Consider the following 16,902-nt stretch of genomic DNA (forward strand, 5'->3'; position numbering starts at 1 on the left):
CACAGCCAAATGGACACCCCATTTTTGACGAGGGTTTTACTGCTGGGTGGAGGAAGACCAATTGTGACCATATTTCTATTCCTCAGTCACCCATAGGTGACTTTAACTAGAGGAGAATGACTATATACCCTATCTAATCTATAGGCTAAGAAATAGTGTTGTCACCAATTTTAACCAAAGACAAGTGTGACAAATCAATTTTAATTAATTTTAGGAAAAGGAGTGTTTACCAGCAGAAATTTTAAGAAAGGAGATTTTCTCCTTGAATATGAAGGAGAGTTGCTTTCCAGCGAAGAAGGTGTCAGTAGGCTGGATGACCATGTGGCAAGTGGCATTGGTTGTTATGTGTTTTTTTTCAAAAATAAAGATGAAAAAAAATTGAGGTAAATGTGTAAATTTAAGGAAATGTCAATTGATGACTCATGATATGATTTTGATTTTAAGTAGAGAGTGATAATTTATAGAATTAAATTTTCTTATAAAAAATAAATCTAACTGGTTGTTCACAATGCAATAGGAAATATCTTTATTTTTATGTCTTGATATTGATTGATTGATTAATGTTTGCTTAACTTCAGTGGTACTCTGATATGATAAACTCCATATAAAATGATATCATTTTGTTGAGTCTGTGGCAGAAAGCTCGACATAGTGATAGTGATCTGGCAGCAGCTACGGCTGCGTTAACTAACTTCTTAAAAGCTTGACATTTTAGAAGGTTGAAGACCTGGATGCTTCCTACTTTGTATAGATGCCTTACATTATGAAGTTTCAGTCTGTCATATGGTCTTATTTTCTTTTACTGCAATAGGCATGATAGGTCAACTGTTTTTGGTGTATGGTAATATCTTAAGATGTACATCTGAGTCTGGCAGGTTTTATTTGACCTTGACCTCATTTTCACAGTTCATTGCTCAGTGTTAAGTTTTTATGTTTTGATCTGTTTTTTTTGTCTCGCCTTGACGGAGTCAAAAGGCGATACATAGGTATGCTGTTTGCGGCAGCGGCGGCGGCGGCAACAATGTATTAGTTTGTGATTAGGTCTAGTTCATGGTGAACCACTAGTGGTAGGTCAATGATATTTGGTATGCAGTTGTATTAGCATTGGCACATCTCATTACCATGGAGATTATTTTGCCCCGCCCTCTCAGTCAAGGTCTATTGACTTTGAAACTTTTCATAAATCAAATCAAATCAAATCAAATATTTTATTGTCGTATAAACTTTACAGTTTGTGACCAACATGTATTAACACAATAAACATATAATAAAACATATTTCATAATTTACATGTATTAGTTTGTGATTAGGTCAATTTATGGGGAACCACTAGTGGTAGGTCAATGATATTTGGTATGCAGTTGTATAAGCATTGGCATATCTCATTTCCATAGAGATTATTTGGCTCTGCCCCCTTAGTCATGGTCTATAGACTTTGAAAATTTTTCTAAGTTAACATGTATTAGTTTGTGATTAGGTCAGTTCAAGGGGAACCATTAGTGGTAGGCCAATGTTAATTGATGTTCAGTTGTATAAGCATTAGCACATCTCATTTCCATGGAGAATATTTGGCCCCACCCCCTCAGTTATGGTCTATTTACTTTGAAACTTTTGCTTAGTTTACATGTATTAGTTTTTGATTAGATCAGTTTAAGATGAACTGCTAATGTTAAGTCAATGATATTTGGTATGCAAATTTATTGGCATTTGCAAGTATCGTTTCCATGGAGATTACATAGCCCCACCCCTGATCATGGTTCATTGACTTTGAAACTTTTACATAGTTTACAAGTTAATGTTTGTGTTTAGCTTTGTTTAAAGGGAACGACTTAAATAAAAAGTCAATGGTATTTGGTATGCAGTTGTATTAGCATTGGCACATCTCATTCCATGGAGATTGTTTAGCCATATACCTTCAGTCATGGTTCATCGACTTTGAATATTTGCATAACTTACATGTTAAAGTATTCCTATTTTAATTTCAACATTTGCATTATCAAAATTACAAAAAGGCGAGACATATCTCTGTGATAACAGTTCATTTTAACTATCAGTAATAGGTCAAATATATTTGGTGTATGGAATGATTGTAAGGTGTATATGCCTGACTGGCATTGTCATCTGACCTTGACCTCATTTTCATTTTTCATTGGTCAATGTTAAGTTTTCCTGGTTAAGTAACAAGTTTGTTTCTAAGAAACTATATGCAAAAGGTCAACTGTATTTGGTGTATGGAATGACTGTAAGGTTTGGTTTATCTGACCTTGTTAAGTTTATGGGATACTTGTAGTAAGATTTAAATTTAGTACTATCAACATAAAATCAATGGCCAGTAAAGCAGGCGAGACTTAAATTTAATTTTAGTTTCTTGTGTATAATTTGGAGTTAAGTATGACGTCCATTATCACTGAACTAGTATGCATATTTGTTTAGGGGCAAGCTGAAGGACGCCTCCGGGTGCGGGAGTTTTTCGCTGCATTGAAGACCCATTGGTGGCCTTCGGCTGTTGTCTGCTCTATGGTCGGGTTGTTGTCTCTTTGACACATTCCCCATTTCCATTCTCAATTTTATTTCATTAAAAAAAGGACCCAAGGATCAGGAGGATTATATATATATATATACTGAACTTGAAGAAGATAATATGACAACTATAAATAGTTGCTTACAACCACATCATTTGGTCTTTAGATAGTTGTCTCATTGACAATCATTCCACATCTCTATTATTTATGCATGTTTATATATAAGGATTGAATTGAAATATTTTAAACTTAAATTTTTTGAAAAATTATTGGACTGTCTTTTCAGATCAGCCAGGTTCAAGGGTAAGCTCTGTCCAAGTCTTTTAATGAAGGATGAACTCTTTAGAAATAATTTTTATGCCCTCATCATAGCATAGGGGGCATTCAGTTTTACCCTTGTCCATCTGTCTGTCCGTTCGTCTTCCGTCTATCAGTATGTACGTACCTAAATTGGTTTCTGTTCTCTATCTTTAGTTTGCCTAAACTAAATGTTATGAAACTTATACACAATGGTCATTACCACAAAACACAGATCAAGTTTGAATTTCAGAAATGTCACTTCTACCATTCTAGAGTTATGCCCCTTTACAAATGGAAAAATTGCTGAATTTTTCATTTCCGTTCTCTAACTTTAGTTTGCCTCAAACAAATGTTATGAAACTTATATGCACTGCTTATTGTTAAAAAACATAGATCAAGTTTGAATTTTGGTTGCCCCACTTTTACTGTTCTAGAGTTATGCCCCTTTATAAATGGAAAAATTGCTGAATTTTTCACTTTTGTTCTTTAACTTAAGTTTTCCTCAAGCAAATGTTATGAAACTTAAACACAATGCTTATTATACCACAAAACACAGATTAAGTACAAATGTAGTAAACTGTATGGGTAGTGTCACTTTTACTGTTCTTGAGTTATGTCCCTTTATAATCTTAAATGCAAGAGGGGGCATCATCTGTGTCCCATGAATACATTCCCCATTTGTTAAATTATTCATTAAGTGCTTCATGTTGATTATGTTGTATTCTGTTCTCTCTTTTAGCATTGATGGCACATATTCTAGGCTTAAAGCCAGATATGTAAATGATGGTATAGGTATTGAAAAAAATTCTGTTATGAAAAGAATTGATGTTGATGACAGCCCCCATTTGGCTTTATTTGCTGTTAGAGACATAAAAACAGGAGAGGAACTCCGTTATGATTATGGGGAAACATCTAAGTACCTGCCATGGAGGAAGAAGTCAAAAATCACCAATGTACGAGTATGTATTAATAGCATTGCATTTTACACAACTGTATTTTGGTTTAATATGACAGCTTCTATTTGTATTGTTAATTTGTTATTTCACATGTTTAAGGAATGACTGTAATATTTTGTCTGCCTATGAAGAAATAACATCAAAATTGTGGTGCACACTGAATAATCTGCGTAGCGGGTTATTCTAAAGTGTGCACCACATTTTTTATGTTATTTCGAATAGACAGAAAAAATATATTACAGTCATTCCTCATAATTTAATTCTAAATGCCATTTTAAGCCGGAGTAAATCATGAAAAAACGTTGATGAGGCCACAATTAAAAATATTTCAGTTTGCCCAAACCCGACCCATGATGACTGGGTGTGGGTAGGTAGGTAGGCAAATTCTTATTTTTTGTTTATTAGAATTTGCATGAAAATATTAAAACAGTATATCTTATTTTTCCGTCAAATCTTTGTAGAGACATTGTCAAATTCCTGTACAACCTCAATAGATTCACTCATGTCAGGCTCGAAAGTTTGTATCCCACTCTTGTCGGATACAGTAACAACGACTTCATTGGTTTTCCGCATGTCCATCTCATCAGCAGAGATGCAACTAATCGTCGGACCTGTCGGCCCGAGGGGGCAGAAATTGAGCAGGTCAGGCAAATTGGGCTTTTGTGCAAGAACTAATGACCGGCAGGCAGTTCTCTAGGATTGTAGTAAGATTTAGCATTTTTGGTGCTAACCTATTAGTGGGAAATTGAAATTTGCCTTGTTGAAAATTTATTAATTAAAGTTAGTAAGTATGTTTGCTGTAGATGTTAAACATCAATGCTTTGTAGGTCAACTTTCGCGGGAAACAATGGGGATACATGAGATTGGGGAGAGAAACGGCAGTTTTCATTCTTTCTGTAACTGTAACTGTATTGCGAATCTTCTTCCAATAAAGGAGCTCCTCAATTGATGAGTAATATTATCCACCAAAATAAAAGTTAATGTATCTGAACACTTAAAATATGACATTTATTATATGAAAAGTAGTCTTCCATTAAAACAAAATTTTGTGTACCAACATAATGGTAAAAAAATTATAAATTTTCAAATGTTGCTTTTTGAAGTTTAAACATATTTATTCATGCAATTTACAAATATATCAAAATATACAAGGATAACAAAAAGTAAGATCTGGAAACAAGCTGCACACAGCTTATATCAATCTGATTGATTTTTGTAAGTACATGTATCCCTGTGATGAGAGTTGTAACTGGGAAGTTTAAAGAGGGAAATTTAAAACTGAATTGACTTTTCAGTCCTCACTTTCCTGAGAAAGTTGTAATCAATTAAAAATCTTAGAGCACTGTCAAAAAAAATGGAGAATGGCCCTAGCCTGATGTTCAGTGGTATACAATAAAAAAATTTAAAATATATTGTAGTAATTATTAAATAAAAGAACTCAATTGAATTTTAGATATTTTCTAAAAATAATCCACTAAAGCAGCTGTCACTGTAAAGACATCCTATCTCCGTTCTCTTACTGTATAAAAAGCTGATTTAAAAAAAAATGTAGGTCTGGCAAAAATTTGATGGGTCTGACAAAACTTGCTACCCTGTAGGCCCCAATGTCTGACAGAAAAAAAAAACTGTTTGCATCTCTGCATCAGGATCAGCAACCTCATCAAAAACATCATTCCAGGTTTTCTTATTGTTAAAGCGATAAAGCCTATTTAAGACACAATAGGCTTTATTTTTTGGTTTATTTTAAGTAGTACAGACGACGACAGCGTAAAAAAACTGTCTGCCATTTTCACATGTTTTACTTCTTTACGTTCGTTAAATCTGTGACAGAAGATAAAAACCGAGAACATCGATTATCGATTAACTGCGTCTCTTACACGCTTTCTTTTAATCTTATTCACAGTTACTTTCAAACGCAAAGACGACGAACATTAAGTTTTATACGATGGCGGAGCGGACACGAAAAAAATCTGAAAAAAAAATTCTTCAAAAAAACGGCAAAAAAAGAATTTGAGTCGGCGGGTTTTTTTTGGGTCGGTCGCGTTTGGGCAAACATACAATATTTTTATTTTGGCCTGATGTCACGGTCAAATGACAAAATAATGTCTATGAGCTGATATAAGATTATAACAGTTGTTGTTGATATCCATTTTTCATTTAATTTGTATATGCCTGTATACATATATACAAATAGAGACTGCTTGCTCATGCATGACTTTACAGTACAGGCATTTGAATGATTTATATCTAAGTCTGTCTTAAACAGAGACAAAAATGTTCATCAATACCTAATTTATATTAAGCCAGATGGTCAATTTTATCAAATCATAATTTGTGAAAAACACAGAGTGGAACACTAGTTAAATGTTTATGAGGCAACTCATCATTGCAATTTTATATTGGTTGTTAAGTTTTCCAGATATTTTTGTCATTCACCAGAAAGTTTTGTTTTATGACCTATCTGGCTTTGTTCAAGTAACAGAGTGAAGTTCTGCTTCCTTCTTTATGTCCCTGTTTACAGTTTCCCATAATATTTTTGTCACACTCAATTTGTTGTTAGGAGCTACAGTGTTCTCCCCAGGCCCTTAAAGGACCGCAGGCCCGCGATGTATATTTTTTTACCGTTGTGGTATCGTTCTTACTGCGATGTATACTTTTTCTCCGTGGTGCTAAAACTTTCAGTTAAAAAATCGTAAATTGGTAAAGTTTTAAACAACTTGTTAAATCTTTTCCGTGAGGTATAAAATTCCAGGTGAAATTTGACCAGTTCATACCAGTTCCACCTAGACTGTTTACACCACGTGATCGATTTACCTTATGAGGTTAACCTTTTTGATTGGATTTAATCGATGTTTTTAACACTTATAACATGATTCTTTTGTGTTTTAATTAAGAGATCAGCTCCATAACTTTATGATCACAGATAACTATTTATTTATGGCTTATTATTAATTCACTCACCACCCAAGCGCTGACCAGTGACAAGTCGGCAAATACTATGTACACAAACAGAGTGGACCGGTACATTTTTTGTACATAATAAAGTTGGATCTTTACGTATAATCGAATTGACATTTATACATTTCTCAATTCTTATATTATAGTATTATATGTCTGATTAATCCATGGCCAAAATCTTTAGTTATGACATAGTTATTGCATGACAGTCAGGTTTCAAACTATAGTATCTGTCAACAAGTAATTAAAAGGGAACGGACATCTGTACATATCACATGACCCTGAGTTAGTTCACGTAGAATATATTCAAGTTTATTTACAATTAATTGCAATCTATTCTATTTTATAAATAAAATGTATGACTGTACCTTCAAACTGGATATCTATATCCACAATTAATGAATAACAGAAGTAATTTTGCAAATTTTATCCATAAGCACATATTAAATATATTCATATCTACTTTCTGTCATTTAGGCGGGAAAATAGGGAGACTTTGTTGTTGACATTGAATATGGTTTCTTATAGATCTATAGACCTAAGATAAATTTATAGATTTAGGAATTCTTTTTAAATGGATCATGACAAATAAAGATTTAGATTTCAGTGCAGTATTAAGTCTGTAGATCTATCTATGTTTGATTATCACCAAAGACAAGAAAGGTTAATATTTACATGAAATCTATGGCAAAATGTTTTAAAATTAATGAAAAATTTCTTTTTATTAAAATTTAAGATAGAAACTGGTTCAAATAATAACACAATATTTGTTCTTATTAATTTTATATCTCCTTATGACAAGAGACATAAAAATTGCAGTAACTAGAAATATAACTAAGCGACGCGACGGGACGCGTTACCCTGGTGCTATCCAAAAATCCTGAGGAGAACACTGGAGCTACAAATCAGATTCCTGAAATTTGGTATCAGGCGTCATTTGAGCATGTTATATTGAGTCGTGCATTTTAAAGATCTTTGTCTTTAGAGTTCCTTTTTACTTTCAAGTACTTATGTATTCTTTCTCATAATGGCAATGTATGAAATTATCATGTTTTTCATGAAAAATGTATGTCAGGACTTCTTCATGTGTGTATTAATCTTCGTGTGATCATGATATAGTCATTTACCATGTGATATGCTTTTACATCCATCACTCATCACTCACTGTCAAAAACTACTGAATAGAATCAACTTCATACTTGGTCAGCAGCTCATGATGAATTGTTTCATTGTAGATCTTTCAGAATTTACATTATGTTTTCTGATTCTGTCATAAAGCAAGTGGGTGAATGCTAAGCGCAACACATGCATTCTTTTAGTTGAATAACAGAAAATCAACTTATTATTTAAAAGTTTTTATTATGACCACAAAATTTGTGTGGCAGTATAATGGTATGAAATTAGTGACACTTGGTTTCCAAAAAATAACCTGAGAAAAAGCCTACTGATCTCTATGAAAATTTACCAAAAAGTCCCATACTATAAATGGTAAAAAAAGGATTACAGAAAAAGTTTAAGTAGAATACAAAGAGCTTTAAGATTGCCAAAGGCACAGCTTCAACCACCCAATGAGCATCAAATTGACTAAAACCACTGAGTTTGTTGATAAATACAACAAAAAACAAAACAATACATTTATACATCTCAGATATTGTAGGCAAAAAGCAAAGGTCAACTATGTTTCGTGTAATCAATAGTCTGTCTACCAATTCCCATAATTAATTAATTGGGTTTTAAATTTTCATCAGGTTTAATTCTATCTGGCCTGAAATTTTCAGACGCATCAGACACCCCCAGAATTGGTAATTTTGAGGAAATTATGCAGTTTTTGGTTATTATCTTGAATTTTATAATACTAGATGGAGATAAACTGTAAACAGCAAATTTGTTCAGCAAAGTAAGATCTACAAATAAGTCAACATGACCAAAATTGTCACTTGACCCTTTGAGGAGTTATTGCCCTTTATAGTCAGTGTTTAACAATTTTTGTAAATTTTTGTAATCTTTTACAAAAATCTTCTCTGAAACTACAGAGACAAATTCAACCAAACTTGGCCAAAATCATCATTAGGGTAATTAGTTTTAAAAATGTGTCTGATGACCCAACCTTCCAACCAACATGGCCGACATGGCTAAAGATAGAACATAGGGGTAAAATGCAAGTTTTATAATGACCTCTACAAATTGTCCATATACTTCAAAACTGTTAGACAAATTCTTTTAAGTGTTATTGCCCATAAATGACAATTTTTTACAATTTTTTTTCAAAGGGCCAAGTGAGCTTTTCTCATCACTTGGCGTCTGTCGTCGTCGTCAGTTAACTTTTACAAAAAGCTTCTCTTCTGAAACTACTGAGCCAAATACAACTAAACTTGGCCTAAATCATCCTTAGGGTATCTAGTTTAAAAAATGTATCTGATGTAACTGATTCTTTAGTTATCTGTGTAATGTTTTGTGTATCGTCTTTTTAGCTCACCTGGGCCCGAAGGGCCCCGTGTGAGCTTATGCCATCGCTTGGCGTCCGTCGTCGTCCGTCGTCTGTCGTCGTAAACTATTTCAAAAATCTTCTCCTCTGAAACTACTGGGCCAAATACCTTCAAACTTTTAACTAAATGTTCCTTAGGGTATCTAGTTTATAAATTATATCCGAAGTTTTGATCCATCGACAAACATGGCCGCCATGGCTAAAAATAGAACATGGTGGTAAAATGCAGTTTTTGGCTTATATCTCTGAAACTAAAGCATTTAGAGCAAATCTGACATGGGTTTAAATTTTCATCAGGTTTAGATCTATCTGGCCTGAAATTTTCAGATGCATCAGAGAACCCATTTTTTGGGTTGCTGCCCCCGAATTGGTAATTTTGAGGAAATTTTGCAGTTTTTTGTTTTTATCTTGAATATTGTAAAAAATGAGATAAACTGTAAACAGAAAAATTGTTCAAAGTAAGATCTACAAATAAGTCAACATGACAAAAATTGTCAATTGACCCCTTAAGAAGTTATGCCCTTTATTATAAATTTTTTTGTAAATTTTTGTAATCTTTTACAAAAATCTTCTCCGTTTAAGCTACTGGGCCTAATAGAATTAAACTTAGCCACAATTTTCTATAGGGTATCTTGATTGAAACATGTATCCAATGACCCTGTCATTCAACCAATATGGAAGCCATGGCTAAAAATAGAACATAGGGGTTTACTATAGAAGCCTAAAGGAAAATTGTAAAAAACTAAAGTTATGTACTAGCCTGCAGGGCTAGTGAAATTATTATTCTACTAGTCCTCTTTTCAATTCACTAGCCCTCCTGCACGACCCTATCTAGGAGGGTTTGGGGGCATGCCCCCCCAGAAAATTTTGATACAAATGAAGCTAAATCCTGGGTTCTGGAGCATTTCCAGAGGGTTTTGAACATGTTTTGTTTCAAGAAATTTCACTGGTTTGCTTATAAAAAATACCAAAAAAAAAAATTAAAAAAATCATATTTTAATCATATTTATTAAGAATGTGTTCGACTTATTTTGAAGACCCCTTTAGATCATTACTTCATCATTATCCTCATTTTACTTATCATTATTACTAGTGTCTTTAATGAAGATGGATAAGTTAGGGATTTAAAAATACACTCACATAAGAGGAAAGCTTTGCCCTTGCTGTTTTTTGTCATAATTCTTCATGGACTCCTTCTTTTCCCTTGTTGTTTCAGTTTATTTTTTTTTTTGCAGGACAAGATTTTATTCCTAAAAATCTGTATAGTTTTACCAGAGACCAAGGAATTGTATAGTATACAAATCCTTGCAGAGACCTATAATTTTGTTTTTATGACAATAATTCAGTGATATTGTTTGCCTCAAATTACATTCGAAATACAGCTTTTTCCCCCTAGAGAAAATTCCCAATTACTAAAAAACTGACTTAAAATTCCTCCCAATAAGTTGTACATTTTTCCCAAACAGTGATGGTATCGGTAGTAATGTATGTAAATTTCGTATTCATGTTTTTATTTTGATATTATGAAAGCACTTTTGAGATCCAGGTTTCTGATTAGAATCATCACGGCGTTTGTAACACACGTGGTTAATTCAATGTATTAAGTACCATCATTGTTTCTGTTTCTTTCCCCTCCCCAAAAAGTACCTTTCATGTTAAAAATGTCTGACAATCAAAATTTACGTGAATTAACTGTAATTTTTACTAGCCTCTGGCTAGCGGACTAGCGTTAGTGTCGAACCCTGCTACAATGGAATGACCTGCTTTTATTATGGGTCAAATTAAACCAAACTTGGCCTCAATCATTATAAGGGTATCCAATACTATTAATTATGATTTTAACCTTATTTTAGGCAAACAAAAAATATATGTCTGTTTAAGGTTACATCCTTTAAAAAAATAGGGTAGGTAGGTAGGTATTTCCATTTTTTTTTTTGGCGAGATGTGTGATGTTGTTACATGTTGTTTTAACTAATATTAAGTGACTATATTAACTTTTTACTGTCATTATAAACTTAAAATAAATTGTTTTGTCCTTTCTATTATATAGGTTTATTAATGTACATGTATGCAGGCATATATGCAGAAATGAATTAATTCACCTTGTTGAATTTCAGTCTTGCAAGTCACCGTTACTTTGTATGTTTTTGCAGGTTGTTTACTATGGTACAGATCAAACACATCGGTACCAATTATTAATTTGTTTTGTAACGTTGTCATAATAGATTTTGTAAGCATGTGGTCGCATTTTTTTAACTTTAATGCGACCACGCTTGCTGCCTCAGCCTATTGGGCCATGCAGGCTGCCATTGAGATCTAGATCGTAAAAACGCTTCAATATCGAGTACGCGATTTTAAGATTAAAGTGCTCAGATGATCACGCACCTACTTTCACTTTTGTTTTAAACTGAAAGTAGGCGTTTCCGGCTTTGTACTTTCACTTTTGATTTCATTTTTGAATAAGGGTCAGCACCCCAAAATAGGGACGGTCGAGTAACCGTAAACGGATAATATTTTATTTTGGCCTTACATGATATCCAAAATAACAGTTAATACAGGTGAGCGAAACAGGCTCTGAGAGCCTCTAATTGCCGACTATCATGAAAACTATGATACTTAGAGAGAAACATTTTTTTTCCTTATGACTTATATGATTTAAATTATAATAGATAAATAGACACTTTAAATAAAAAAAATGATCAGCATGGCAAGGTCTATTTAAAAGTCAAATTTTGCCGATATAGTTAGCAGAGCTGATATTTTACAATATCAATATACAGACAACCTGATAATGGGTACTTATTTCTATCATGTAAGGAGAGATTTTCAGCATTGTTTTTTCCATTTAAAAAATCTCTGCTTACCTTTAGTCTGAAAAGTAGTTTGATACTTTTCTAGTTGATCAAATACTTACGGCTTTGATTCTAGAGATTTTCATCAAAATTTCATTTACAGTCTACAACCAATACAGATGAAGCATCTGATGATAAAGGTACATATATATTTATATCATTTAATTTAGATGTTGCTTGCTATCCTATTTCCCAAATTAAGGCAATTACAAAAGTTATTATTTTGTTATTTCAATTTTGAAATTTCAATCCTGGTACATGTTTCTAGGATGAGTTTATTCAAAAGAAAAATTGATAATCAAATGTTGGCTATGATGTAAATGAGAGACCAACCCTTAGACACTCCTTAAATGACAATGTATAATTATGAGGGAAAGTATATCAGTAAATTCAGAGATTATTGGGTCCAATCTTTCATTTTGATAGTTGATCAATGTAACAAATTTTTGTAATTAAGGGAAATGCTGTGTGTTACTCAGAATTTAAAATGCAGTTACTAATTAATTTGGGGCTAATCCCTTTTTCTTTATAAATGAATAATGAAAAATACTATTCTATGAGAATCAGACTAATTAAAAAGGAAAAGAAAGCATGGCTCAATTGATTTTTTATTTTTTAACGATAATTTTTTAATTGACAGAAAAGTACATAACCAAACTCTGTCGAAACTTTACGATTGCATCTAAATGTCTGTTTAAGTAAAACAAACTGAAACATCAGACAAATCTTACAAATTTATAGTAAATGATATAACAAGTGTACCATGATTCTGTGTGCTTTCTCATTTTAGACAGTCTTCCAAAGCATAAAGTAGAGCGTGAGGTTGTAAAGACACAAATGCCTCTTATCTCTCACTCCAATGATGATACAGAACATGATTCGAGTCAAGATAAAAATCACTACGATGCTGATGACCTAGAGTCGCATGATCTTTTAAGTTCTGTGAGCAGTCAATTAACAAATCCTGCAGATTCTAGTTCTATTAATAGTTCTCTTAAATCTCATGACAGTATTGTACACCATGAAGATATTGGAAGTACTCATGTACACAGTTCATATATTCAGTCACATGGCAAGTCAACAGACCCTGGAAATTCTTCTGAAGTCCTTTCTGCTGACAATAATGCGCCATCAATGGATGACCTTGACCTACTTTCAACAAAGCAGAAAATACTTAAACATACTGAAAGGGATGATTTTAGACAAGGCAGTTTATTGTGTAAGTAAATTTCATGAACAAAATATCTCCCAAATAGTTTGGTTTATACTTTATTTAGTTCATATATGATTCATTTATTTACTGCAGATTCAGTTTATTCAATGTATACTAATTTGTGGAATTCATGGGTATAGGAAATTAATAAATGTTTTGAACTGAGAAAGCTATCAATATAGTACAGATATATGTTTTTATCTAACCCGTTGAGAATATTTGCCTGTTTGTATTAGATATAATTGTAATGCTTTTTTCAGTCCTCTACCGACGAAGTCGAAGGGGACTTTAGGATTGCTCTCCGTTCGTCTGTCTGCATGGATTTTTCTAGCATTCCACAGGGTCCATTATTCGGACCCATTCCCAATGGCAATTACCCTTCATTTTTCCTAATTTTGGGAGCAAAATTCCCAAACGATCTCAAAATTTATTTTCATCTTTATTATTCATGACAGCGATGTTCATTTTGTTCAACTGCTAGCTTTATGCTGAAAATCGCCAACAAGTAATGTGTAAATCTGAGTAAAATCGTATCTGACTGACAAAAACAACATTGAAAAACAATGGTACCATAAACCGGAAATGAAGACAATTACAATACCGGATCAGATTCCGGGGTTGGATAAGGGTAATTCCAGGTTTGCCGATCAAATACAATAAAAAAATAATAATTCCAGGCAAGTGACAAAATACATCTATGATGATGAAATATAAACTCTAGAATTGAAAACTAAAAGATATATGGAAAAGAAAGATAAAGCAGGAAATATTTTATACAGAAACTCAAAATTACTTTTAGTTCACAAATTTTCATGTCAAAATCCAATAAAATGTGACAGTAATTTTCTTTATCATTAATAAATGTTGATATTACATGTAGATATGTTTTTATAGGTAGTGTAAACATATTACTACAATTCCAAGAGGTAATTTCTTCTCAATTTTGAAGGGCCAGTAAAAATCTTTCTTACTTTATTTTCACAATAAAAGATAACTTTTAATGAACCAAACACACTAAAACTCAAATCTGGTTTATTTGCTGTTTTCCCAATTTCATTGAAAAGCGTGTGAAAAAATTCCCACAACTGGCCAGGGTCCTTTTTCCCAAAATACCCAGAAAAACCCCTGGGACTCTGTCTGTCTGTCTGTCCATCGTCAGCACGGCAAATCAGTTTTCCACACTTTTTTTCTTTATGCTTGAAGATATTGATTTGATATTTGATATATTGTTTTATCATGGCAAGTTACAGGTCCTGAATCTTGTTCTGGTCTGATGATTTTGTGCAGAGTTATGGTCCTTAGACTAGAAAATTCACTCATATAATCAGTTTTCGGCACTTTTTTTCGTCATGCTTGAAGATATTAATGTGATAATTGGTATATAGTTTTATTATGACAAGTTACAGATCAAGTTCGAATTTTGTTACGGTCTGATGACTTTGTGCAGAGTTGTGGTCGTTGGACTTAGGAAATTCACTCAAATATGCAGTTTTCCACTCTTTTTTTCATCATGCTTGAAGATATTGATTTGATAATTGGTATACAGTTTTATCATGACAAGTTACAGATCAAGTTAAATTTTGTTCCGATCTGTTAGTTTATTGCAGAGTTATGGTCCTTGGACTTAGGAAATTCACTAAAATAATCAGTTTTCCGCACTTTTTTTGTCAAATTGCTTGAAGATATTGACTTGATACTTGTTGTATAGTTTACACCATGACAAGTTATAGATCAAGTTAGCATTTTGTTCCAGTACAATGAATTTTAACTGGTAGGGGACTATGTATTGCCATGCAATACTCTCAGAATGCTTGTTACTAATATGTGTGTGGCTCTGATCTGGCTGTGGTTTAACATCTTAGAATTGAGATGATTTTATTCATATTTATATATGATTTATATCAACATTATAATGTCAATTATCAAAATCATTGTAATAAATTACTTTGCTCTTCATGGGCCATTTAATTGGAATAAAAATATCTTATCTTATCTTATCTTATAGGTTATCCATTAATTAAATATTGTATGATACTTCAAATTAAATAAAAAAGTTATGTTTAATATACTTGAATGACTAAATTTTACTATGAAAAAGGTGTACCAGAGCTTCCAAAAAGGTCCTATTGTCCAGACAAGTCAAGACCTCTAAGCTAGCATAAGACCGACAGGACATGTCCTGTAAAAATATATTCTGTCCTGTCGATTTTTGTTAATTTTGTAATACATTCCTAAGAAAAATTTGAAGAATCATCAGTTTGGTCCTGTAAATGCCAAAGCCCAATTTCTATGACTGCAAGTCTGACAAATTATATTCTGGACAGGTTGTGCCAAGCCTGATCTGGGCATTAAAAATGGGTTTGCCATTTTCAAATAATTCAGAAGAAAATTGAAGTTAAACACAATTTTTTTTACCTTACCATTTATATTACACATACACACATGTCCAGTCATAGAAGTGACATTTATATATGATTAATTACTATAAAACATGCCACCCTCATTGCAATCAAGGGTAATTATTTAATTAGTATTCTGCAAGAATGCCTGGCAGCAACCCGTACGAAATTATAAGGCGTATTACGCCTTGAAATCTGGCGTAAACCAGGCGTAAACCTGGCGTAAGTGGTAGTTACGTGTCCAGATCCACATGTAATGGAGCAGGAAACGTAAATTTGTAGCATTTCCAGGCGTAGAAAAAAGTGGTAAACCTGACGTAAAATAAAATAAGCAAGGCGTAAATTTTCCTACGGGCGTAAAACTGTTGGAAGGGCGTAATTCATAATACCCATAATGCTTTGTTTAAAGGATCATGGGAATTTTATTCAAAATTTGGCTCTCTGGTATTAGCTTGCAAGAGTTGGACATATGGCAGCTTGAAATATTCAGGGGAAATTAGCTTTTTTTGTGCTTTTTGGAAGAATTTGAAATTGGAATTATGGAATCAAATTGATGAATGAAAATTGTGAAATGAAAGGAAAGTAGTATACATGGTAAAGAATAAGTATGTGAGTAAACTAAGTTATTAAGTTTTTATTTTTTAACATTATTTCAAATTCTGGAAATCCTCACTCATCCTTGGATAATAACATTTAAATCTTTCACAAGTTAAATGACAATATTATCATTGATTTTTTAGTTCAATTTGATAATGACATTAATTTTCAAAACAAGTTAATCCTAATGCTAGATTTATTTCAAAAAAAATTAATTGTCATAATTCTTATATGTCTTTATTTAAATTATAGCTTCTTCAATTGTTAAAATTATTTCAAGTTTTATGTCAAACAGTGAGAAATTTAATCAACAGTACAAATTTGTATCAAATACACAAAATACACAGCACGGGTAAAACACTGATTTAAATTAAGTGTAGTATTATGTAAGGACATTACGCCTGGTTTATTTATTGACCAGGCATACTCATTTGCATATTACGCCTGGTTTTCTGTTCATTTAAATATTACGCCTAATTTAACGCCGGGTTTCCGCCTCAGTTACGCTTGGTTTCCGCCTGGTTTACGCCTAGTTGACGCCTGGACATGCATTCCTTAAACACTGCAATGACGCCAGGATAAAATATGATTTCTATGACTGGTTTTAGTGTCATTTACAG

The 16,902-nt window shown here is 32.7% G+C and overlaps 2 protein-coding genes across 4 annotated transcripts in view; both read left to right on the forward strand.

Annotated features, from left to right (window-relative positions):
- LOC127717947 (uncharacterized) overlaps positions 1 to 16,902 on the forward strand; it is a 373,820-nt gene that overhangs the window by 72,580 nt on the left and 284,338 nt on the right. The gene's annotated exons all lie outside the window — the stretch shown is intronic.
- The window catches only part of LOC127717946 (uncharacterized), an 89,726-nt gene continuing 76,386 nt past the window's right edge, over positions 3,563 to 16,902 (forward strand). Inside the window, exons 1-3 of the mRNA XM_052223826.1 lie at positions 3,563 to 3,781; positions 12,177 to 12,213; positions 12,864 to 13,292. Coding sequence (XP_052079786.1) covers positions 3,635 to 3,781; positions 12,177 to 12,213; positions 12,864 to 13,292 — 613 coding nt within the window. The 5' untranslated portion in view covers positions 3,563 to 3,634. The remainder of the gene's footprint in view (positions 3,782 to 12,176; positions 12,214 to 12,863; positions 13,293 to 16,902) is intronic.

The sequence above is a fragment of the Mytilus californianus genome, unplaced genomic scaffold (genome assembly GCF_021869535.1).
Source record: "Mytilus californianus isolate M0D057914Y unplaced genomic scaffold, xbMytCali1.0.p SCAF_10, whole genome shotgun sequence".
Taxonomy (NCBI): domain Eukaryota; kingdom Metazoa; phylum Mollusca; class Bivalvia; order Mytilida; family Mytilidae; genus Mytilus; species Mytilus californianus.